This window comes from Rhinatrema bivittatum, chromosome 4 (assembly GCF_901001135.1).
Source record: "Rhinatrema bivittatum chromosome 4, aRhiBiv1.1, whole genome shotgun sequence".
Taxonomy (NCBI): Eukaryota; Metazoa; Chordata; class Amphibia; order Gymnophiona; family Rhinatrematidae; genus Rhinatrema; species Rhinatrema bivittatum.
The window spans coordinates 236,692,933-236,719,354 of record NC_042618.1 but is presented as its reverse complement, the minus strand read 5'-3'; the positions used below and the strand labels follow the sequence as shown (position 1 = coordinate 236,719,354).

The 26,422-nt window shown below is 47.0% G+C and overlaps 1 protein-coding gene across 2 annotated transcripts in view; it reads right to left on the bottom strand.

Moving 5' to 3' along the window:
* The window catches only part of KDM5A (lysine demethylase 5A), a 331,505-nt gene that overhangs the window by 117,554 nt on the left and 187,529 nt on the right, over positions 1 to 26,422 (bottom strand). For both annotated transcript variants that reach the window (XM_029599940.1, XM_029599941.1), the window contains 2 exons: positions 8,376 to 8,570; positions 6,327 to 6,508 (listed from right to left, as the gene is read on the bottom strand). In XM_029599940.1, the coding sequence (XP_029455800.1) occupies positions 6,327 to 6,508; positions 8,376 to 8,570 (377 nt within the window). The remainder of the gene's footprint in view (positions 1 to 6,326; positions 6,509 to 8,375; positions 8,571 to 26,422) is intronic.

Below are 26,422 nucleotides of genomic sequence, written 5' to 3'. Positions count from 1 at the left end.
GATGAACCGGTCCCTCGGGGGGCGGACAAATTCCAAGGCGTAACCGTCTCTTATGGTGTCCAGCACCCACTGGTCCGTGGAGATAACTGCCCACTCCTCGTGGAAGTCCATGAGGCGGCCTCCAATCCGGGGAGGTGAGAAGTGGGCTCCTTTGGCATCATTGGGATGACTTTGTGGGCGGAATTCCCTGCCCTGGACCCTCTCTCGCGGGCCTCCGCCCACGAAAGGAACGAGACCAAGGCTGGGATCTTGTCTGCTGCGTCCGGGAAGCGGACTGCCGGTAAGACCTATAACGTCGCTGTGCCCTGGCCCTGGTTCTGCCGGAAGAAAATGATCTGAAGGAACGCTGTCTATCCTCCGGCAGCCGATGCACCGAATTTTCCCCCAGTGACTTGATGATCTGATCCAGGTCCTCTCCAAATAAGAACTTCCCCCGAAAGGGGAGGGAGCCAAGGCTCGACTTGGAGGAAGCATCCGCTGCCCATTTGCGAAACCACAAGAGCCGTCGGGCTGCTACAACAGTTACGCGAAAGAGATCATACAGGGCGTCCGCTCCGTATGCTATGGCAGATTCCAGCCGGTCCGCCTGGGCGGCCTCTTCGGGGGCAATTCCTGAGAGGTGAGAAGCTACTGTACCCAGAGTAAGCTGGCCCTTTGCGCGAGCGAACTGCACATCACGGCCTGCATACCTAGGGCGGAGACTTCGAAGACCCTCTTGAGAAAGGTCTCTAGTTTACGGTCCTGCGTATCCCGCAGGGCCATTCCCCCCGTGACCGGGATGGTTGTCCTCTTGGTCACTGCCGACACTGCTGAATCCACCTTGGGCACCTTGATAAGATCCAAAAAATCCTCAGGGAGCGGGTATAGCTTTTCCATTTATTTATTTATTTATTTTATTTATTTAGAGTTTTTATATACCGGCAATCATGAAAACATATCTTGCTGGTTTACATCGAACAGGAGTGCATTATAAACAAAAAACTAGAACTGTGGTGTCCGAAAGTACAGTTACATTTAACAAGGGTAGCCGAACTTGGAGAAGGAAGAAGAGAGGAGAGAAAAGAGATGGTTAAACAATATACAATTTAAATATAGTATACAGAATAAATGTTATATACAAGAGGAGTGGAGTTTTAGGAGTCATTGGAATGTGTCATTGGGTTGTGTCCGGAAATGCTTGTTTGAATAACCAAGTCTTAAGTTTTTTCCTAAAAGTTGGGAGGCAGGGCTCCTGTCTGAGGTCTGTAGGAATGGAATTCCACAAAAGAGGGCCAACTGTGGAGGTGGCGCGATCTCTTATGGTGATGTGTCTGGTCGTTTTCGCTGGGGGAACTTGGAGGGAGCCTCTATAAGCATCTCTAGTAGGTCTGGTAGAATTATGTGTTTGGAGAGGGAATTGAAGATCGAGAGTGGTAAGTTGATGTATAGTTTTGTAGGTGATGGTTAAGGCTTTGTACATGATGCGGAAGTAGACTGGTAACCAGTGAAGCTCTTTCAGGACGGGGGATATGTGGTCTCTTTTCCTTGCGCCTGTCAAGATTCGGGCTGCTGAATTTTGAACCATCTGTAGGGGTTTGGAGTATGATGATGGTAGACCTAGCAATAGGGAATTGCAATAGTCTAGTTTCGAAAAAATGACTGCTTGGATGATCGTTCTGAAGTCTTGAGCGTGGAAAAGGGGTCTTATCCTTTTCAGGACCTGAAGTTTATAGAAGCAGTCTTTGGTTGTTTTGTTGATGTGTGCCTTGAAGTTTAGCCGGTTGTCTATTATTACTCCTAGGTCTCTAGCTTGTGTGGTAGGCAGATTGGTAGGAAGAGAACTGTTGGAGGTGTTGTTCTCAGGAGAGATGAGTAGGATTTCAGTCTTAGAGGAATTTAAGATGAGGTGTAGGCTGTTGAGTAGTTGTTTGATTTTTTTGTGGCATGATTCCCAGTAGTCAAGAGTATTAGAGTATGTGTCTTTGATAGGGATGATGATTTGAATATCATCTGCGTATAGGAAAAACTTTAGATTGAGGTCGGTGAGAAGTTGGCAGAGAGGAAGAAGGTAAATATTGAATAGAGTCGGAGATAAAGACGAACCTTGTGGGACTCCTATGGCAGAGTTGAATCTTGAGGATTCCTTGTTTTGGAGTTTAATTTTGTAACCTCTATTGTTGAGAAAGGTTTTAAACCAGGAAAGGACGGTGCCGCTGATTCCTATGGATGACAACTGGTTAAGGAGGATAGCGTGGTTGACCGTGTCGAACGCTGCGGACAGGTCCAGCAAGATCAATAGGTATGAATTTCCTTTGTCAAGGCCCAGTAGGATATGGTCTGTCAAAGAGATAAGGAGGGATTCTGTGCCTCGATTTTTTCGGAATCCGTGTTGTGGGGCGAAGAGAAGATTGTTGTCTTCGATGTAGTTTGAAAGTTGAGAGTTGACTAGTCTTTCCATGATCTTGGCGATGAATGGAAGGTTAGCTATGGGGCGGAAGTTGTTAGGGTCCTTCGGATCAAGGTTGGGTTTCTTTAGGAGTGGTGAGATTGAAGCCATTTTGAGATCATCTGGGAAGGATCCTTGGGCTAGAGAGCAGTTAATGATGTTTGTCAATGATGTGGCTATTGTGTCTGGAATAGATAGAAGTAGTTTGGTAGGGATGTGGTCTGCGGGGTGAGACGAAGGTTTCATTCTTCTCAAGATGGCATGTATCTCAGTGGAAGAGACGGGCTCAAAAGTGTTTAGGCTGGAGTTTTTGAAGGTTGGGTGTTGATATAATGGAAAGGCGTCAGCGGTATTGGAAGGCAGTTGAGTTAAAAGATTGTTGATTTTATTTTGGAAAAACTGAGCGAGTTCATCAACTTTAGACTGTGCCATGTCGCAGGGGATTTCTCGCGGTATGGTTTGAGTGAGGCTGGAGACATAAGCGAAGAGAGCTTTAGCATCAAAGACCAGGTTGTGAATCTTAGATGCAAAATAATCTTTTTTAGATTTTGAGGTGAGGGCTTTGTACTGATATAGTGAGGATTTGTATGAAGAAATGGTGCTGTCACAAGGGGTTTTACGCCAGGTCGCTTCTTTCTTTCTTAAGCTTTGTTTTAGTTTTCTAAGTTCATTGGTGAACCAAGGCTGTCTGTTGGAGGCGTTGGTGTGGGATTTTTTTATAGTTGAAGGGCAGAGCTTGTTAGCTATGTTTTCTGTTATGTTGTTCCAGGAACGAATGGCAGTGTTCGGGTCGGTGAGATCTAATAGAGGGAGCTGTGAATCCAGCTGGTTGTGAAGGTCTTCTGGGGGGCATCGCCTCCTGTATTGGAATGAAGGTGAGCGGATATTAGGAGAGTTGGTTTCTTTCAGAGCGAAAGAGGTAGAGATGAGAGTGTGATCCGACCATGGGACCTTTATGTTCTTCAAATTGGATGTAGTAGTAATGCCTTTGTTGATGAAAATCAAGTCCAGAGTGTGACCCGCTTTGTGTGTGGGTTCGTTGACTAATTGTTGGAATCCCATTGCTGACAGGGCTGTGAGGAGGGTTACGCAGCTGTTAGAAGGTGAAGGATTGTCTATGTGCAGATTGAAATCTCCTAAGATGATTGCTGGAGAATCCAGGTTGATGAGCGTAGTGGTGATTTCAAGGATGGGGGAGACATCGGATTCTAGGAGCCCTGGGGGGGCGTAGACAAGAAGGATTTGAAGATGTTGTGATGTGAAGAGACCGACTTCCAGTTTTGTGTTAGAACTGAATGGGTGTTGGGAGAAGTTAAGGCTTTTTTTGGTAGCCAGAAGGATTCCCCCTCCTCTTTTTTTCAGTCTTGGGAGTGAGAAGAAGTCATAGGTCAGCGTAGGGAGTTGGTTTATTAAAGCTGTATCTGAGGGCTTGAGCCATGTTTCGGTTACAGCGCAAATATCTGGCTTGGCGTCGGTGAGGTAATCATTGAAAATTAGAGATTTTTTTGTTAGGGATTGTGCATTGAAGAGTGAAAGTGAAAAGAGGGTGAGGCCTAAAAGCTGGGTGATTGGTGCAATCAGAATAGGGGTGAGTGTTTTCAAGTTGTAGTGAAGGGCTTGTCTGGCAGATGGTCTTTTAGGTAGGAGGTGGTGTTGCAAAATTGGTATTGGAAGAGCTGGATACATTTTGGATGGTTAGCTGGGTGGTTGCTGCAGGGTGAGCGCTGGATGGTTGTTGCCGGATGAGCGCTGGATGGTTGCTGCAGGGTGAGCGCTGGATGGTTGTTGCCGGATGAGCGCTGGGTGGTTGCTGCAGGGTGAGCGCTGGGTGGTTGCTGCAGGGTGAGCGCTGGATGGTTGTTGCCGGATGAGCGCTGGATGGTTGCTGCAGGGTGAGCGCTGGGTGGTTGTTGCCGGATGAGCGCTGGGTGGTTGCTGCAGGGTGAGCGCTGGGTGGTTGCTGCAGGGTGAGCGCTGGGTGGTTGCTGCAGGGTGAGCGCTGGATGGTTGCTGCAGGGTGAGCGCTGGATGGTTGCTGCAGGGTGAGCGCTGGGTGGTTGCTGCAGGGTGAGCGCTGGGTGGTTGCTGCAGGGTGAGCGCTGGGTGGTTGCTGCAGGGTGAGCGCTGGGTGGTTGCTGCAGGGTGAGCGCTGGGTGGTTGCTGCAGGGTGAGCGCTGGATGGTTGCTGCAGGGTGAGCGCTGGGTTAGCACTGGTACGGTGCTTGTGGGGTACTGCTCGGGGAGAGCGAGGGGCGACACGAAGGGGCGAAACAAAGGGGCAGGCCCCTTTGTCGCGCTCCTTCGGCGCGCGACGCCCGGCGCGCGACGCCTGGATATCGCGCCGGGATTTAAATCCCCTCCCGGTCGCGTCTCTGTGACGTCATCGGGTGCGCGCCTGGATGGGGGTCGGAGCTCGCGGATCGGAGCTTGTGCGCTGAGGTAAGTAATCTTTTTTGGCCTCGTGGCCGGCGGTGGGCTGTCGGTGGTAGGGCGAGCGTTACAGGCCTTACCCCGATAGGTCCCGGCGCCGGCTGCGCGGCCCTGGCTCCCAGCTCCTACGTCGCGGGCGTCGGTGGATGGAGACGCGTGGTCGGCTGGATCCAAAAAATCCTGGATCCAAAAAATCCTGGATCCAAAAAATCCTCAGGGAGCGGGTATAGCTTTTCCATGGCGCGTGTGACTTTCAAGGATGCCTTGGGAGTGTCCCACTCCCTGGTGAGAAGCTGTAGGAAGGACTCATGGATAGGGAAAGCTCTTGCCCTAGGACGGAGGGCGGCAAGTACTGGATCCCCTTTGCAAGACGAGGTGGCGACGGCAGGAGCCACAGGGATCGGCGGATCTGGAGGTGGGTCGAGGTCCAGCTCCTGAATAATATGGTGGATGAGTTCATCCAGCTCTTCTTTTTGAAAAATCCGTAGGGCTCGAGGGTCGTCCCCCTCCGTATGTCCATCCGGATGCACCTCCGGGGGTTCCGGGGAGATGTCTCTCACCGGCGAAGCTGCCCCCGTGGTACGTCGGGCTGGCACGGGAGAGGGACCTGGCAGGGATCCAGGCGTAACGGACGAGGCGGTGAGACCAACGGCAAGTTTAGGAACCTTGGGGGGAGGGGCCCCCAGGGGATTAGACGCCTGCGCTCCCATACCCTGCAAATAGGCCATGTGCATTGCCAGAATAAAGTCAGGTGAGAAAAACGGAGAGCTGATTGGAATCCCTGGGGGGGGACCGTCCTGGGAGCCCCGGTCGGGCAAACCTCCCGCCGGGGGCAAAGCCTGTTGAGAGCCAGTGCCACCAATCCTGTCTGCATCTGGGAGCGAGTCCGTCTCACGCTGACCCCCTAAAATGGCCGCCGTTCCCGCCAAAGGCGGCGTCGTGGCCGGCCCGCACCATCCAGGCTGAGAAGGAGGCAGGTCCGAAATCGCACCGGAGGACTGCAGGGTGCCTTCCCCGTCGGGGAAGCACCGCTCACAAAGCCCCTCCCTCAGAAATTGATTCCCCGGCTCGCCGCAGGCCTCACACCTCGATGACCGCGGCATGTCAACACCGGGGAAAAAGAAAAGCCTCGGGGGGGGGGGGGGGGGGGGGGGGGCCAAAGACGAGCTAGTGCCGCGGGGGGGCCTGGAAATGGCCCTAACAACCCGCCGAAGGGGTCCAGTAACTGCGGGGGAAACCCCCGTTTCAGTTGAGCACACACCCACGGGCGGAGCTTGCGAACCGCGGGACCCCCAACGACGCGTGGAGCGGCCGGAACTACGATAGTATGCTACATTTACATGCATAACTCCTTTGAAAATTAGCTCCAAAGGTTCTACTATATGATTTTGTATTTGTATGTGGATGCAACAAAGCTTGCCCAGCATAACTAGATTATTAGAATAGATAGGAGCTATGCCTATTTGCCTACCTGAGGCACTTGTCCTGCATGGGACAAGAACACAAGTCTGTGGGATGGTACAGACAAACAAGCCTTTCTGGGTTGCATGGGCAAGTGAGAGCAGACAGAAAGCAGGTGGTTCTGCAGGCTGCACACTGCCGTTCATCATCCGGAACCAATTCAAAGACTTCCTCTTCTGACATAAGCACCCCCTGAAAGACAGACAGGCAAAAATCATCAGTGGAGGATTAGTTTAAGATGTACAAGGAAAAGCTGCTGTCGATTCCCAGTCTCTCCCAGACACCATACTCCCTGCTTTTGTTTCATAACCTTACTTCAATTATCTAATCAAGGTAACCACTATTATATACACAGCACCAAAATAACTATTAGTATAGTATGTCTACTATAATAAGTCTAATGGGCCAGTGAGAGAGCACTAACACATGTTAAGACTCACATTATATACACACACTCATACGTATATATAGATTATTAGAATAGGTGCTAGCTATGCCCATTTGCCTACCTACGTACATATATATACATACATACCCACACACACACATATATATATATATATATATATATATATATGTGTGTGTGTGTGTGTATCTATATATGTACATATACATACATATATATATACACATATATATGCCCCTCATTTTGAAAAAAAATGTTCTATTTAGCTAAGAAGCCAACTAGCAATTTACTACTAGAGGGAGGCCATATCCTCAGCCTTCCCTCATAACAACATCTAAAAAATAAAATGCCTTCAACCCCATCCACCTGACTGAAAAACTAATGAAACCCCAAACCAAGCAACCTCCACAGAGTCCTCCAAAAAGTTCCTAATGCCAGCCAGAAGGATGACACAGCCTTACCTTTTACTGACCCAGCATTGCTCTGTTGCAGTCTATGAAAGATTCAGCGTTCAAGACATCAGAAGGCAATAGATGTTGCTAATAGGAGGCAAGCCTGGGTCCTCCTGCTGGCTCAGCATTAGGAGCTGTTTTAGGGATTTTTGGAATGGCAGGAGGTTTCACTAGTTTTTCAGTCAGGCAGATGGGGTGAGAGAACAGCATATTTATTTATTTATTTATTTATTTTTATAAATCGGGTGAAAGAGGGGAGCATATTTACATTTATTTTGGACCATGCTAGCCTATCTACTAATTTTACCGCTGTGCATAACACACGTGCCCTATGCTTGGCATGCTTTTAAAGGCATACTTTTCATAAAGATCATGTGCTATTCATGTCATTAGTTTACTACAATGGTAGTAAAGCTAATTATTAATGTACTAAATAACGTGTGCTAATTTTTCACACACTTTTTTTTTCTTTTGACCCAGCAGTTTCTTCCTGCTCTTTTGTACTTTCAGCTCACTTGGAACCAGGGCTGGGATCTGGCACCACGAGCCTTCATTCATAACTACCTAGGATTTTCTATCCCCCATTGCAGTGACTCTTCACGGCCAGGGGCCATCCACCAGGGCTCCTTCTAGAATTCTGCAATATTGGGGCCCTGAGTCCAGCCACTAGGTGTCACCCTTATGCATTAACCATGACTCCCAACTTTCCCACTGCCCCCATCCACTGCAGCTGTAACAGCTGCCTCTGCAGCATCCCCAGAGTTGGCCAACCAATCCAGGGAGTGAAAGACCTGACTTGAGGATCAAAACAGGACTTTCCGTATAGCAATGTGCAGTACTTGCCAACTGAACCACCATGCCAGCACTTCAGTGTGCTTTTATTAATTTGACCCCTAATGATAGGAATGGTTCACAAGTAAAATTAACCTGCACAAGAGAGTAGATATGGGTCTCATACTCTCTAGGAAGAACATATGAATCAGTTTTCAAGATGATAAGGATTTGCAACACCCCAAAATTCCTCTCTTTCTCCTCCAGTCCCCTGCCCTGGTGTCATCATTTCATTCTTGGCAAGAAGCAGTTTCTAGATGGAAGCATTCTATTCAAGACCAACAAAGCCCACAACGGTAATGATCCTAGGACTTCAAAAGCAGTTAAATCAGCACTGTCTGAATCACATGATAGACAGAATTGTACTTACTAGCCGCATAACAGATTCCCTGAGCCGTGTTTCCTCTTCTATCATAAGAGTCATTTCTTTACAGACCACAGCTGCTAACCCTACGTCCAGCGAATCTGGGTCTGCTGCCATCTTGAAGATGAGTTCTTCATGTGAGAAGACACAATGTCGCCTCAGCCGACGATAATGGTTCACACACTGGCGCCCAATGGGCAGCTAAGAAAAAGGGAGATAAATATCTTGTGACTGAATCTGAGGTGAATTCACCACTCTTGGCCCTTGCTCTTCTCTCAGCCCATGAGAGCACTCAATCAGGGATTGTGTGTCAGAGAACAGCAGAGAGGTTAATCTAAGAACACATTCTAAATGTTATTTACAAGAAATATCAGTGCTCACTAAAGTGTAGACATGAAATCATTTTCTACATATTCCAAACACAAAGCATTCAAATCAATCAGACAGTGCATGTGAGTGTCAGTATACAAATGCTCTAGACCCCACACAGCTAACTAGGTTTTCAGGATATCCATAATGAATATGCATAAGAACAATTTGTATATACCGGGTCTTCAATATATGGAAATACATCTCATGCATATTCACTGTGGATATTCTGAAAACCCAACTGATTGTGAGGTCACCACGACAAGTTTAGAAAGTACTGCTTGGTGAGGCATTAGACTATTACATTGCATGTCTAACCCTCTTATTTCTACAAATTGACCAGAGTGAAGCATGGCAAATTATCTCCTTTTTCATTAATAGTAAGTTAATGAAGTTAAATGAGATCTTATATTTAAAAATGGGGGTAATTACTTTTTCAAGTCAGTATTGCTCTCCGTGGCAGTTCTCATATCAAAAGAATGAGTACCTGGCCACACTTATAGATGAAAGTGTTGTAAGTAATTCCATTAGCATGTAAAATAAGACTTTATAACTAAAATTATTAGAAAAATCAATACCTATCCATAGACATATGGTGAAATTTAAACTGACCTGTAAATGTCCTTTTCTTTAGTCCTGCCAAACCAGTCCAGACAAATGGGTTTTGTCCCTTCTACCAGCAGATGGAGACAGAGAAAAAAAAATTCAAAGCTGATTTCATTCCCCCCATAGGGATCTAGTGCTGCCTTCAGATTTTCTGTACCCTATGTCAAAGCTAAGACAACCGAAGGCAATTGTTTGTTTTAGTTTCCAAGTCACTACCATTAACAAAACCTGATTTAGCCAAGAAAATTCACTGCATAATCATTATGCAGTAATTAGATAATCCCTACACAAAGATCGTGATTAGGCCAGCTACTTTCAAAGTAGGCAACAAAATACTCTGTTAGTTTTCTGAACTTGTCAGACAGAGAGCCCTTGACTGTTGTGGATTCTATGGGGAGGATCTGGACTGGTCTGGCAGGACTAAAGGAAAGGAAATCAACAGGTACCTTTAAATTTCACCTTCCTTATCATCCATGCTGGACCAGTCCAGACAAGTGGAACATACCAAGCTCCACCCAGACCGGGTGGAAGGAAGCCACAATAGCTCTCAGGACTCCCGCATTCAAGGCATAATTTTCCTGGCCTGCATATCCCCACTGATGTGTTTAGAACAGGGATGCAATAGAGACAAGGACACTGCCCTGCTATTCCTGTCTCTCTAGAAGAACGCATCTCATTTGAGAAAATAGTGAGTTCGCTTCTGTGACTGTCCCTTGCAGCAAGCCAGAGCAGGTCTTGCCCTCTGCAAGTTATGCCTTTATCCCAGTCTCCTCTGGTGAAAGAACAAGATTGAAAGAATGGATCTCTCAAAATGAAACAGTCATCTCCATAAATTGACCTCACAGAGGTTCCAAACTATTTCAGGTCTGTTACATGGTCCTCTTTCATGCCACCAAAATATCCTAATTATGTAGCCTGGTTCTTTCAACAGCCAAGACTGTAAAAGAGAATGGAAGGGATCTTCTGAGGAACAATCCTCTGAACAGTGGAAATGGCAAAGAAGCACCCCTGCTTGCACTTTCAGAACTCGATCTAGAGAATGTCTGAGCTCCTGTTGGGAACACACACAGGAGACAGGATACCAGTCATGGTTCTAACAAGGACATCCAAACACCCGAGCTCCTACATTCCTTTTTCACCTGAAGAACTTACTCGTCTTGGAGCTTCTCCACGCTGATCTTAAATCCACTCACACTGGTGCCCCATTTAACTGTTAGAGCAAAGGCTGCTTCTGCCAGTTCTTACACTTTGGGGGGATCACAAGAGTATCAGCTCAAAACATTTGCTTATATGATGATGGTATTGGCCATATGAGCTGCTGCTAAGTACTGCAAGGAAACTATCCCAGACCAAATCTGACTCACTTACCAGGATATCCGAGGGCTACTAGATTCTCTCAGCTTGTTCACTATAACTAATGGCATTACATTGACTGCTGCCACCCATGCTGCCTTCTCCTGAGCCACAGGCAGGATTTCTGGAGCTCTAGATAGCTAGCTCTAGCCCTCATCCTAGACCTGGATCCATTATTTCTCCAATAGAATTCCGGTCCTGAGTTCAGCTGCCCTGGACCATAATACCTCCTAACCTACACAGCTTACACTTATGCTGCAAAATAACAATGAAAGAGACTGCAAATCCATTCCATGCAGGAGAAAACTATGAAAAGCAATCTACTCAGGCTCCTTCTAATCTCCAAAGAGAAAGGGGAGAAAGATTTATGGCAGTGGATTAATGGATATCACCCTAAGAGGAGTGTGAATTAGGGCAGCGCTTCTCAACCAATGTGTCGTCAAACACCGGCAGGTGTGTTGCGTCTCCTGGTGTCCCACTGCCCCGTTGTACTTTCCTTCTCCCTTTTTCCAGCCCCCACGGGCCAATTGGAAGCCTCCTTTCTTCCTACCCCCACTTCCCAATGGGAAGCCCCCTTCTACTTACCAGTGGGAGTAGGAAGAAGGGAGGAAGCCTTTGATTGGCCAGTGAGGCAGGCATCGCATAGCCCGGGGGTGGGGTGGGAGGGATGGCAGTGTGGAACCCTGCCAAAGCAAGGCCACCACGGGGGCCCATCCCCGTGGCGGCGAAGAGGCAACCCAACCCCGACCAAGCAAGGCTGCCACGGGAGCCCATCCCAGTGGGAGCGAAGAGGAAACCCGACCCCGACCAAGCAAGGCTGCCACGGGAGCCCATCCCAGTGGGAGCGAAGAGGAAACCCGACCCCGACCAAGCAAGGCTGCCACGGGAGCCCATCCCAGTGGGAGCGAAGAGGAAACCCGACCCCGACCAAGCAAGGCTGCCACGGGAGCCCATCCCAGTGGGAGCGAAGAGGAAACCCGACCCCGACCAAGCAAGGCTGCCACGGGAGCCCATCCCAGTGGGAGCGAAGAGGAAACCCGACCCCGACCAAGCAAGGCTGCCACGGGAGCCCATCCCAGTGGGAGCGAAGAGGAAACCCGACCCCGACCAAGCAAGGCTGCCACGGGAGCCCATCCCTGTGGCGGCGAAGAGGAAACCTGACCTTGACTGAGGCCACTACGGGAACCCATCCCTGTGGCGACGAAAAAAGAAGGCCCACCGGAGTAAAGCCGCAGCGGAACTGGAGCCCATCCCCGCAGTTAAGGAAGAAGAAGTTTTTGGTGAGAGCTTGTGTGCGTGGGTCTGAATGGGTGCCTGGGTGAGAGCTGGTGTGTGTGGGTGTGAATGGGTGCCTGGGTGAGAGCTGGTGTGAATGAGTGCGGGAGCATGTGTGTGTGTGATTGAGAGCTTGTATATAAGAGAGCATGAGTGTGATTGAGAGAGAGACTGGTGTGGTGTGTTTCTGTGTGAGACTGAGACTGGTCAGGAAGATGACTGGTGTGAGAGAGAGAGAGAGAGAGAGAGAGAGAGAGAGAGAGAGAGTGTGTGAGTGTGAGTGTGTGTGTGTGTGTCTGTCTGTCCGTCTGTCTGGTTGTGGGCGCTAAGGAAGAGGACTGTGAGGACAGAGCTTCAGCAGCCCTTGCTGTTTCTGGTGAGTGCTATTGGCCTAGAAGGGAAAAGAGTAGGAAAGTTGCTGGAGAGGGTAAGTAAACGTGGCTTTTTAAATTTATTTTTCTTGATTGACTGCCATTTTAATTATTGGGTATTATGCGGTCTGTTTTGAAATATTTTATTGATATTTGGACGTTTTAATACTTTTTATGAGTTTTTAATTGTTGGATATTATTCTGTTCAGCAGCTGTTTTGTAACATTTTTAGTATAGCTTTACAATTATTTCTGTGTGGGGCTCTATAGCAGCTTGGCTTATTCTGTTTTCCCAACAGGAAATGTATTAGTTATAGGGCCTGGTTTAATAGTTGTATTTCTTAGATAGGGTTGTTACTGTTTGATTGTGTTCCATAATACAAGTGTAACTTTGTGCAGGTTAGTTTGTGTGCATTACTGCAAATCCTGAGAGTCTGTTAGGTGCTATATTTCTCTTTCCATTTCTCCAGGTTTGAACTGCATGCAGAGTGGTTTTTTTTTGTTTTCCATTCCAGTTTCTGTCTCCATATTTATAATTTGTGGTTTTTCAGTACTTGGTGAAGGTCAGTTCTGGGTGTGTGACCGAGTTGAGGTATTTTACTAGCGTGTAGGCATTTGTATCAATCTTATTTGTTGTGTTTTCTCAATAGGATATGCATTAGTGGTAAATTACTGTCTTTTCATAAGGAAGGCTATTGTGCCAGTTAGTAAAGGGAGATTGTTTTGCTTTTACTGGGATGTCATCAGAACCAGAGTATCTTTTTTGTATGGCGAGTTGTACAGGGTAATGCCCTAGATCTGATCTGCACTCATTGCTGGGGGTTGAGGGGATTCCTGTGGACGCAGAGTGCAAAATTCAGAGCCAACTTGAAAACTTGGCTTTTCAAACAAGCCTATCAACAATAACACCCTTCTCACCCCTTGCAAACATACCTGAACCATGTAAACACACCCGAACCTTCCATGTAAACCCTCCTTACACCCGTTGTACATAGTTCTTATTGTTTCTCCAAATTGTATACTCAATGTTAATTTATTTGGCTATCATCTGTTACAGAGTAGCCTGTTTCCTATGTACTTAAGAACATAAGAACATAAGAACATGCCATACTGGGTCAGACCAAGGGTCCATCAAGCCCAGCATCCTGTTTCCAACAGTGGCCAATCCAGGCCATAAGAACCTGGCAAGTACCCAAAAACCAAGTCTATTCCATGTTACCATTGCTAATGGCAATGGTAACATTGCCATTCTTTCTCACAGTTCCTATCATTCCCTCCCCAGCTCCCTGTTTAATGTAACTATCTTTCCTTATGTTCATTGTTTTGATGTAAACCGATATGATGTTCCCACTAATATCGGTATAGAAATTTAATAAATAAAAAAAATAAAATGTTTATATTTAGCCCCGTGATGGTCACATGTTCAGTGTGTCACGCATGTGAGAACCATCTGTCAGGTGTGTCCCGGCCAAAAAAAGGTTGAGAACCACTGAATTAGGGGACAGAATTGTGGGTCTGTGCTCAGGGTACTATATTCCCTTGCCCTGTAGCCTAAGATCTGCAGAACAGGCCATGCTCAGGGCAGACATGGAAATGGGAGATCTGGGCACCAGGAGTAAGGCTTTCATCTCTTGAAGTCAAAGCCATAAGACTATTTTCTTCTTTGGATTCAAGAGGGCTTCCCAGAGAGTGGGAAAGACTAATTCATGTTCGGGATATCAGCCTATGGGTTCCGCACTTGCATAAGCCTGGTTGTGGCCGAATGGCTTCCCTGCTCTGACTAAGCCTGAGTAGTCAGATGTCTGAATAAAGGAGGAACAACAGTTCTTCCCTGCATAGGGAGGCCTTTACTACCCCTTGACCAGCAGGTAATCAGGGTCATGGTTAGCACAAGGGGACAGCCTGATAGCTGTTGGTAATTGATCTATGCAAGAAATATCTGTTAATATCCACTGAAGGAGATAAAGGAGAATGCTCCTGAATATTTATATGGGGAACCACTTAAGAAGAGATCTGCCATTTTGCATGGAGACCTGAAGTATTTATTTATTTAACATGTTCTGTATACCGTCCTTCGGTTTCACCATCAGAACGGTTCACATCATATTAGTTAAACAATGAATGAATCGTATTAGCTAAACATCTTTGCTAATTTCCTGGGAAGGGAATGTATAGGAGAACACTCAGCCCTTCCTGGGAGACCTCAAATAAATAGTACTATGCCACTGACCTCTTTTCAAGGGAGACAGAGGGCTCCAAAACCTTTGGCTGATCGAACCAGCATAATACTATCACCTCCAAAGCTTACAGAGTGACAGGGAGATACCCCCGAGTGGTGTCTGACCACCGCTGGAGCAAAAGACTCCAAAGTTGCTGTGAGGAAGTACATCAAGTACATAACTAGCGAACCCATTATTCTGGAACACCTCCCTAAGAAACGGAGGGAGCTGCCTAAGCAGAATGCTTGTAGCCTCTGAAATGGCCTGGACCAGGACTGGTATTAAGGGGCTGGAGGGGCTTCTGTTAAGCACTCTTAGCTGGCCTCTAAACCTTGGTCCCTAAACTTCCAGAACTACTCCAGAGCACAGTTATTCTCAGAGAGGGTAAAAATTGTAGAAAAAGGTTGCGATTGCAATAGCCATTACTATATGGAGGCACTTCTACGAAGCATGGCTATAAACACTGCAGAAACTAGCCTGGGGAAGGCCACATATTGCATCGGCCTGAGTGAGAGCTCACCTGAGATAAGCTCTGAACTTCCCAGCAGCATTTGAGGAAGAAACGGATGGCACTGAGGGACCCTGAATGTGAGCCTCTCTCTTCACCATACTGCCAATAAAAATCAGCAGGAAGGGAGCAGCACAGACTAATTTCAAAAAGTTAGCTCTGACACAAGGAAATTAGGAAACCCTCTAGAAGGATCTCGCCGTTTTGGCTGCGTGCCGGCGGAGGCATAACTTCACGGCATCACCTTATATGCTGATATCAGTGGGCCTCTTGATAACATCAGCAGGCAGGACACAACAGCTGAGCTGGCCGGAAAGCTGTGAGAAACAAGGCACGAGAGCAGGTAACTTCTCATACAGCTCGGGATTTTTTCTTTATAACAAGCTACAGCAAACTACAACCTTGCAAGTGTAATTTAGCCTTAACACACCCTCTGAGAAGCTTCATTTGCATAGAGGGGAAGAGAGCCATTTTTGCAAGGCTGTTCCCTTCATTGCTCAGCTACCAGCGTGGGCAGGAGATAAGAGCTCCAACATGCCTGTGAGGTCCCCTTGCTGAAATAAACTCAGTAAAGAACTGGAGTTGTGCAGGCTCTGCTGTGCCTGAGGGAAAATATGTAGCTCTCATGGAACTTCCCTGTTCAGCTACTGGAGGGAAGAAGGAGGTAATGTTTAATTTATTGATTTTAGTGCAAAGCAGCAATAAAATGTATACTGAGCCAGCCAAAATGGGAGTGTCAACCAGGCCCTGTTCCATGTGCACTACAGTGTTGCTTTCCAAAGTAAGGGCAAGGTTCAATTCGGGGAACCTACCTAGTTTTGCTCTTGGCCAGGTGCCGACCCTCCACAGATTGCTTCTGTCTCTGGCAAGTGCCTACTCACAAATCATACAGAAAACACCGGAAGACATGCTGAGCTACCATGCCTCCCTCTTTTCACCACCTTACCAGAAGCAAACTAAGGAAGGGAGGGAGGACAGTGATTACTTCAGACCTCCTGACCAAGTTCAAATCTGACAACTCCATAAGAGGCAGTCCAGTAAAACGGCATTGGTGCAAGGTTTGGGGGTTTTTTTTGGTTTGTTTTTGATAAACTTTACTGCCTTCCCTGCTGCTCTCCAAGAATAAAAGGAAAGTGCCCTGTCAGTAGCTCCTGATACTTGACCCTCCAAGGGAGGGAAGTCACCTGGCACTACCTGGTGTTTGATCCATTGTTCGGGAACTCAGGCCCCAACTGAATCGGTTCCCAAGGGAGACGGGATAAACAGTCCAGCAGGACCATCACCCAGAGCGTCCAAGATTCTGCCTTCGCTTCACCGGAAACCTGGGTCTAAAGCTGTCCTGGGAAGCAGCCTACTCACAGCTGCAGCACACATCTGCATCATCTACTGGAGACAGAGAAACAGTGAAGAGCTGAAGGCAGCACCAGACCCCTATAAGGGAGAATGACAGCAATTTTGAGGGTTTTTTTCTCTCTGTCTCCATCTGCTGACGGGGCGACATAACCCACTTGTCTGGACTAGTCTGATACTGACGATAAGGAAGAAAATATTAAACACACTATAAAATAGCATACACTGCATACCACGGATAAACTGGATAGTCCACCAGCTTGCAAACACCAAGACGTTTGCTTACTGAAAAAAGTCTTAATGTTCATTATGAAAGTGGGCAGCAGAAATTTTCAAATATCAGTATCTTCTTCAGCCTCAGAACAAGAGAGGAATACAGGAAGCTAGATTTCATGGGGCAGGACCAAAAAACAGAGATTGTCCCTTAGGAGAGTTATCACCTAATCTGACCACAGAATTTATATGCACAGCCATCTAGGGTCTAATTCACAGGTAGAAAGCGGGAAAAAAGTCTTAGTTAACTCTGGTCCCTAGAGAGACAAATTTGGTCTTCCATGTTATATATTAATCCAGGGGTTTTCAACCCAGTTCTCAGGACACCTAGCCAGTCAGGTTTTCAGGATAGCCACGATGAATATGCATAAGACTGATTTACATGTACTGCATCCACTTTATGCAGATCTATTTCCTGCATATTCAGCATGGCTATCCTGAAAACTTGACTGGCTAGGTGTGTCCTGAGGACCGAGCTGAGAATTTCTCTATCAGTCTGTGCTTGAGATAAAAACATACAGTGCTATCCTGTCATAATGATTAATCAGAGTTCTAATTTGATTACTAAACATCACTATGCTTCAGAAACATGGATTAGTGAGAAAAATACATGCACATATGTTAGATACATGATAGCAGACACATGTAAGAGTTGAATTGGCACCAGTTTGGAACACGAGCAGCAGCACCAATTTTCAAAGCTTCAACCTTAGGTACTCTATTTGTGCATCATTCATAAGCCTTTAAAATTCAAACTGACAAAAATATAGCTAAAAATATAAAAAATAAGAAATTACTACTTACCTGATAATTTTCTTTTCTTTAGTATAGACAGGTGGATCCAGAACAAGCGTGTTATGCACCTCTACCAGCAGATGGAGACGGAGAAAAGCTGACATCACGGTGTATATACCCCTGCAGTGACATCAGCCCGCCAGTATTCAGTGCAAAAGCCAACTGTGGACAGACTAACAGAACTTGATTATTAACAGATAGCCATTGCAGCACTCAGCCAAAAGGAAAATACTGAGTTCAGACAAAGACTGTATTAAAATTAGTCTAAGGACTGGACTAACACTTATCAGTAACCCCTGGAACACAGGAGGACAATAGTTCAACCCACCAGCAGCCAAGGGCGGGAAGGTGGATCCACCTGTCTACACTAAAGAAAAGGAAATTATCAGGTAAGTAGTAATTTCTCATTTCTTAGCGTTTAGACAGGTGGATCCAGAACAAGTGGGATGCACCAAAGCTACTCCTGAAGAGAGCGGGAGGCTGCCCGTGGTTCAGTCAAAACCGCATGTGCGAAGGCTGTGTCCTCCCAGGCCTGCTCATCCAAACGATAATACCTGCAAAAGGTATGTAAGGAGGACCACGTCACAAGCTGACAAATGTCAATGGAAAACAACAATCTAACCTCCACCCATGACACTGCCTGATCCCTAGCGGAATGAGCCCTAACCTGACTAGGCAACAGCTGACCAGCATCCATGTACACAGCTGTGACTACCTCTTTAATCCAGGGGGCTACTGTAGCCCGTGATGCCGGCTCACCCTGCTTACTTCCACTATGGAGAACAAACAGACGATCCATCTTCCTGAGAGGTTTAGAAACCTCCAAATACCTCACACAATATGCCTCTTGACATCCAAGGGCTGTAACAGGCGATATTCCTCCGCATCTCTTTCCCTGTCCAGAAACAGCAGGGAAATGGACTGATTCAAGTGAAAATCTGAAACCACTTTTGGCAAAAAGAAAGGAACAGTACAGAGCTCTATCACCCCCAGAGTTACTCGAAGGAACGGCTCCCGGCAAGACACAGCCTGCAGTTCAAACACTCTACACGCCGAACAAATTGCCACAGGAAACACTGTTTTCAAGGTCAGTAACCACAAAGAGAGGGCACGCATAGGTCAAAAAGTAGGGCCCGCTAAAAATCCAAAACCAGATTAAGACTCCACAAGGGCACTGGTAACCGCAAGGAAGGACAAAGATGTTTCACTCCTTTCAAGAAACGGGGAACATCTGGATGAGTCGACAAAGATCCACCATTCACCTGACCCTTGAAACAGGCAAGAGTCGCCACCTGTACCTTTAATGAATTAAGGGCCAAACCTTTATTCAATCCATTCTGTAAAAATTCCAAAATGAGCAGGAATTTTTTTTTAATTTATTAATCAGCAAGCGATAAACACAGCCAACAAAAAAAAAAATTCCAAGTACCTTTTTTTGGGGGGGGGGGGGGGGGGGGGGGGGGGGGGGAGAAGGGGGGCAAGAAAGATGGCCGTAAATGCGGACCTGCTGTGCTCTTTTTTCCTCTCTAATTTCTACATTTCAACTGCTATGTGCCAAAGAGAAAGAGGAAATCAGGGTTTTCCCACCATATCCTCATTATTACCCAGCCAGCAATCAATTTTCTCCTTCGCGTCTTCTGTGGACCCTGGGCTTCTCGGTGGTGAGGTCCTCGTTGAAGCATTTGGCAAGGGAGCATTGGTGCTTCCTGGGGAGGAGGTGTCCCCTCAGCCCCTGAGAACTGGTTCTTCCACCGGCTGAAAGACACGCGTCCTCCAGTGACGCTGCAGAGACACTGGCAGGTATATTGACGCAGGTGTCGGTGCGGGTGGGAGCTGAGGAGAATACAGCGTCCTTTGCGTCAGCTTTGAAAGTCTCCGATGGGCCGACTGCGGCTGGAATTGCATCTGTTTCTTCTACCTCCGAAGGCACTGGGCTGGTAAGAGGTCAGGATAATTATTTTCCTGAAGCTGATTCTCCTACTATTGTGGCTCCAATGCCACAGGAATCCTTTCAGATGCTTCCAAAACCAGCGGTAACACAGGAATCGTTGTGGGAACTTATGGAGAACTTTGCCAAGATTTTGTCTCTTTCCAAAGTAAAACTGAACTCAGTTATCCAGCATGAAAGTTCTATCCAAGAGCACTCAAGGCAAATTTCTGCAGTTAAACAAGATTATAGTTAAAATTCAGGGGGTCCAGTCAAAGCTTATTCGGGATAAAGGAGTTTTATCCCGCAGGCTTGAATTTCTGGGGAGTACTTCTCGCCGACCTAATCTGAGGATTATGAACTTTCCCAAGATTTTGAGTGAACTTCCTATAGTTACCTTAAAAAAAATATTTCCTTCAAGTCCTGGATATTACACCAAAAGAATTTCCTTCTATAAATAAAACAACTTTTTTGCCGCCAACTTCAAGTTTATGCGAGTGTTTCTGATTTGAATCAACTTCCTCTGTTGAATCTCACAGAATTTTTAGAATCATCTGATCTGAAAATCATAGACAGGGCTACCTTATTAGTATCTGTGGTAGCCGATTCAAATTTGTCTAAAGTGATGTCTTTGTATTTTCAGAATTTAAATTCTCCTTTTTATGCCAAAATCTGAGGATTTTTCCAGATATTACTCTGCTTACTCAGTAGAAGAGAAAGGGTTTATTTGCTGTCAGGAAAGATACTCTTAATTTGGCAGCTTCTTTTGATTTGTGTTATCCTTGTAAATGTCTTATAAAGTTTCATTCAGATACTTTTGTTTTTTCGCACCTGAGCAGCTACAATCCTCTCTCAATGCTAGGATGGATATTACCTCTTCTGCAGCTCAGACTGATTCATAGTGTTATATGATGTCCAGTATTAATATATTAGGGTCCTTACTTGTTACTGGCATTTTCTTCGTATTTCTTTACTTATTACTCCCTGGTATACTTTTTTTCATTCTATATATATCTATTGTTTGTATTAATTGGGATAATAATAATAAATTTCCTGTATACATATTTGGATAAAATAGAATATATAATTGGATATGATATTTTTGTTTTCCTTTTTATTTTCTTCTTCTTCTTCTTTTTATTACCCAAGGAGCGGGGTAGATGAGGAGAGTGAGTCCCCAGTGCGCTCACTGGCCCCCGAGGAGCAGGTACCAGACAGGGTCCAAGTCCACAGGCCCAATAGCATAGTCACAGGAACACGAAGGCAATAGTTGAAGACATACGGAACTTGTTGCCAAGTTGGCTAGCTGAGGGCAAAGGTGGAGCTTAAATACACAGGTCTGATGATATCATCAAACAGGGATGCCCCCGAGGTTCCCGCCAAAGAGACTTCAAAGGAAGGCCCGGTGGCACGCGTGCGCACCTAGGAAGGCCCAAAGTCGATGAGGGTGGCGGCGGCGTCCAGGCCGCCATAAGGAGTCCCAGGGAACACAGTGGCGGAGGTTGGCCTGAGCTGCGAGCAGCCCCGGGGAGGGCAGGAGAGCAGTGCAGGAAATAAGTACACGCGGTCGCAGCGGTCTGCAACTGACGGGCATAACAGTACCCCCCCCCCCCTCTTAAGGCCCCTCCCCAGGGGTTTGGGTTTGTGAGGATGCTTGGCATGGAACTGTCGAATGAGATCCTTGTCCAGGATATTTTCCATGGGCTCCCAGTTGTTCTCTTCAGGCCCAAAGCCCTCCCATGACAGGAGGTATTCCCATCTCCTGCCATGTTTCCTGATGTCCAAGATGTCTCGGACTTGGTAAGTGGTTTCTTCAAAGATCCAGAGAGAACCAGAGGCTTTAGCAGGGAAACGTGAAAGGCACTGTGAATTTTGAGTGAGGAAGGCAACTGAAGTCGGTAGGTAACAGGGCCCAGGCGGCATAATATTGGAAAGGGGCCAATATACCTAGGAGCAAAGCATGTTGAAGGCAGCTTGAGGCGAATGAACTTGGTGCTAAGCCATACCTTATCCCCAGGTTGAAACTGGGGTGCTGTGTGATGATGGGCATCGAAGGCCTTTTTTGATCTCTGGGCAGCTTGTTCGAGCAGCTGTTGGGTACTTCGCCACAGTTGGTGTAACTCTTGGACAGTTGCCTGTGCTGCCGGAGAGGCCACGGACAGTGGGAGAGGAAGTGGTGGCAAAGGTTGGTGCCCGTAGACCAGCTGGAAAGGAGACGGAGAGGCCACGGACAGCGGGAGAGGAAGTGGTGGCAAAGGTTGGGGGCCGTAGACCAGCTGGAAAGGAGACAAACTGGTGGACGTGGACACATGAGAATTTAATGCAAACTCCGCCCAAGGCAGGAGGTTGGCCCAGTCGCCCTGCCGCAGATTCACGTAGGCTCGTAGGAATTGTTTTAGAGTTCTATTGGTCCTCTCAGTTTGGCCGTTGGCTTGAGGGTGGTAGGCCGAGGTGAAGTCTAAGGAAATATCAAACTTCTTGCAAAGAGATTTCCAGAAACGTGCAGTGAATTGAACCTCACGGTCAGAGAGAATATGTTTGGGGAGGCCGTGGAGTAGGAACACATGCAGAAATAAAAGTTTGGCCAGCTGAGGTGCTGTTGGGAGGCCAGGTAGATCCACAAAGTGCGCCATCTTAGAGAAGTGGTCGACAGTGACCCATATGGTGTTCTTCCCACTGGAGACAGGCAGGTCCACTATAAAATCCATGGCGATATGGGTCCAGGGTTCACTCGGAATGGGGAGTGTTGCAAGAGTCCCCAGGGCTTCCCAACTGGATGCTTATGACGGGCGCATGTGGGACAGGATTAGACGTATGCTTGGGTGTCCTTTCGAATTGTAGGCCACCAATATTATCGTCGACCTCAACCCCAAACAGGTGCATAGTGTCCGGATGACGGAGACAGGGTTCTTTAAGAAAGGCGGCCTTGATATCCTGAAAAGCCGTCATAGCTTTGGGTGTCCATTAAGAGGGATTGGCCCCCTTGCGAGTCATGGCTGTGAGTGGTGCAGTCAGGGTGGAATAATGGTGAATAAAAAAGCGATAGTAATTGGCGAAGCCAAGGAATCTCTGGAGGGCCTTGAGATAGGGAACGAGATGGTATCCACATGTAAGGTTCCGGTGAATAGTTCGATGGGAGCTGTAGTGTGGGTAACCTCACCAAGTAGAGGTTCCCCATGAATCGAGGAAAGTAGTAGGGGTACCGGAGAACGGATGGTAGGGATCCACAGATGTTCTGTGAGCTGCTTCAGAATGAAGTTCCCACCGGCCCCGGAGACCACAATGCCAAGGTGTGGAACTCCTGATTGTCCATCTTTATGGATACGGGAATGGTCAGTGGAGGAGATGGCGAAGTTAGGCCTAGGAGAAGTCCTCCATCAGATCTTAGGCACGGACGTTTCCCGGACAGACTGGACACGAGGCAATGGCATGACAAGGCTGGCCGCAGTACAAGCAGAGGCCTGACTGCTGTCAACGACGATGTTCTTTTGGAGAAAGTCTACTCCTACCCATCTGCATGGGTTCCTCCTCCGCTGGATTCAGCGGTGGGTTAGGTCTAGAGGAGGATGAAAGTCTAGCTCGGGATGGTCCTGGTGCAGACTTCTAGGATGCTCTGGACTCCAGAGAGCGTAATCGATGGTCGACACACCTAGTAAGGTCAATCAAAGAGTCCAAGGAGGAGGGCAATTCGCGAGCCGCCAGCTCATCCTTAATCCGTGGACTCAGCCCTTTGAGAAATATGGAACGTAAGCAGTTGGAGTCCCAATGTAATTCCAAAGCAAGGGTTCGGAACACAATGACATAGTCTATTAAAGGGCGAGAGCCTTGCTGAAGATGCAGAAGGGAGGAACCGGACACGGCTCGTCGACCAGGGTCTTCAAAGACGGACCAAAACAGGGCCAGGAACCCTGGAAGGTCTCGGAGAACCAGGTCTGCTCGCTCCCAGAGAGGCGACGCCCAGGCCAAGGCCTTACCATCCAGAAGGGCCAGGATGTATGTGGTCTTGGTGATCACATCTGGGAAGTAAGAAGATTGCAGGCAGAAGTGCATATTGCATTGGTTCAGGAACCCCCGGCACAAGAGAGGGTTCCCAGAAAAATGTGGTGGTGCCGGCAAGGCACAGTCAACCGAGGAGCCAGCATAGAAGTAGAGGTATTGAGATTGATAGATGTGGTAATGGCAGTCACAATAGCATCTAGACAAGAGCTCAGGTTGTCTATGGCTGTGGCCAGAGACTCCAAGAATTTTTGCTCTTTGCTGATCCTTTGCGCAAGGCTAGGGATGGAGACTCAAGCCATTTCAGAATACATTCGTGAAAACCTGGACAAAAGATTCATCCAGCCCTCCAAATCCCCTGCAGGTGCAGGGTTCTTCTTTGTAGGCAAAAAAGATGGCTCCCTGCACCCCTGCATAGACTACTGTGGCCTAAATGAGATAACCCTCAAGGATCGCTACCCACTGCCGCTCATCCCTGAGCTCTTCGACAGACTTCAAGGAGCAAAGATCTTTTCAAAATTAGACCTCCGCGGGACCAAATTGCAGCTCGCATCTGCCAAAAAGGCAGCTGCCAATTCCATCACTACTCTGGAATTCACACCAGATTCACTGACCTCCTGAGAGAGAAGTAAACAAGAGCGAGCCACCAGAAAACAACAAAAAGCTATCTGCAAAGTCACTATCATTGCTTCAAAGGCTTACTTAAGGATGGATTTAAGTTCTCCTATCATGTGCATCCTTCAAGGCCGCTCCTTCCTCTATGGGAATAGTTGTCCTCTAGGTGAAGGCATACACAAGCGCATCCACTTTCGGAAAACGTAATTGCTTTCTCACCGCTGGATCTAGGGAGTACAGTCCTTCCAAGACTCATCCCCCTTTGAAATTAGCTTCCGGGGTGCCCCACTCAAGATCAATCAATGCTTGACTGACCTCCATAATCGAGAAGAAACATGAGGCTTTACACAAAGAAATCAAAATGAGATCTTTCTCAGCTCAGACTTGGATTCAGCACCAGGAATGCCCAGCATCTTCAAAATCTGGGAAATCAGAGCTGGTAAATCATCCCTATGAAAGAACCGCAATAAAGTTCTATATGGCTCCAATCCCGAGGAATTTCCCCATCCTCCAAGGAGTAAGGATCAGCTTCATCATCTGTGCCATTTGGATCCCTATCGGGAAAAATGGTAACTGATCAAGGCATGCTCTGACACTAAGCTACAGCACCAGGTGTGCGGGATTTCACCGCCTGTGACTCTGACTTGGTAAAATTGGTCAGGGCCGAGGACTGCGCGTGAAGAAAATACTGTAATCCTTGAAAAAATTCCACCCAAGAAAAGGGAGAGGGATCCATGCCAAATCTAGGGGGCACCTGTCTGTGCCTACTAAGCTACCTTCCCCTGCTGATGAACCAGTTAGGGGAGCTCCAAAGTCAGGCAACCTTTCTGGCATCTCTTTACCCAAGCCTGCATCAGGCTGGGAAGAACCAGGCTTAGTAAAATCAGACAAAGGCAATTCCCCTGAACTTTCAAGCAGCGCTGACATAAGTTAGAGGGGATGCCAGGCTGGAGATGCCTGAATATGACAAGCAGCACAGAGGTAAGGCACTTAGGTTTCTTCAGCAGCTTGTCCTCTGGACTTATAGACACTAGTCTATAGATATGCTTTAACAGGCAACTGAGACGTGTGTATTCAGCTGTAACTGCGCTGAAAAAAAAAAAAGCAAAAAACATAGGCGTACAAATCTGTGCCTCTATGAGTGCCCAAAAACGGAGTTACCACAAAAGCTGCTCAGATTGTGCGTGGCGGTAAGTGCATGTGTATAAATGCTCAGATAGACGCCCCATCACTGGATGTCCAACCAGGCGCCAAACTAAACATCCAACTAGGTGCCCAATTAGGTGCATAAACTGGGGGCACAGCCAGATGCACTCACATGAACCGACGGAACTGCAGAGGGAAGCCTAATGCGCAGGATAAGTGCGTAAAACGCCGCTGCGGCCTACCATGCAGTTAACAAGTAAAACCTGAGAGTGGGGCCTAACCAAAAATGGCTGCTCAACCTGGCAGGCTGCTCACAGCTCCCAAGCTCTTCCAGAGGTGGGAACAAACGTCAGATCGGCACACAGAGCACGGAGACTGAAGGGAAGAGAAATCCCTACAACAAAAACCTTTTTTTTTTTTTAAATTCTTTTCCTGAGCTCAGCCCGTCCCAGCTGAGTACAGAGTTGGTCTCTGGCCATAGGGGAAAAGGGCATATATCTTCACCAACGCACTCAGCTTTCTGCACCTGCTTGCCTTTCAGCTTTTTTTTTTTTTTTTTTATATACAGCTAAGACCACGCCAGCTGGAAACCAGCTACCAGACCAAGGCACTCAGCTGAAGGAGGGATCCAATATATTTCACCTCAGGAATTCTCAAATGAGAGCGGGACCATATGGTATCACCACAGGAAAGCAAGGCAAATTATTTTCCTTCTTCTTTTCTCCTTCTAAAAACTTTAAGCAATCCCCAAGTAGGGAGATGCACATCCACCACCTGCTGGAGACAGAGAATACAGGCAGGCTGATGATGTCACTACAGGGGAATATATACTGTGATGTCAGCTTTGCTCCATCTCCATCTGCTTGTTCTGGATCTACCTGTCTAAACGCTAAGAAATAAACTTTTCACTTACCTCATACTTGGATTAATAATAATAATAAAAAAGGCTGGGCATTCTAGCTCAGTTTAAAAAAAAAATTAATTAAATTTTTTTAACTAACTTATAACCATTTGATATCCTGCCTTTTTTTCCAAGAATAGACTCAAGTGGATTACAGTTAAAATTAAATCAGATTTAGAAATGCAGTGCAGTACAATAACAATAATTGTAAGGTCAACTTGAAATTATAATTAAATCATATTTACAGTAGAGAAAATTACAATAAGGCTTGTGCCTGCAGTAGACAAAGCAAGAACTTGACAAAGCTCAGTGGCATCTAAGTTAAAGTTTTGGATTGAAGTTCTGGTAGG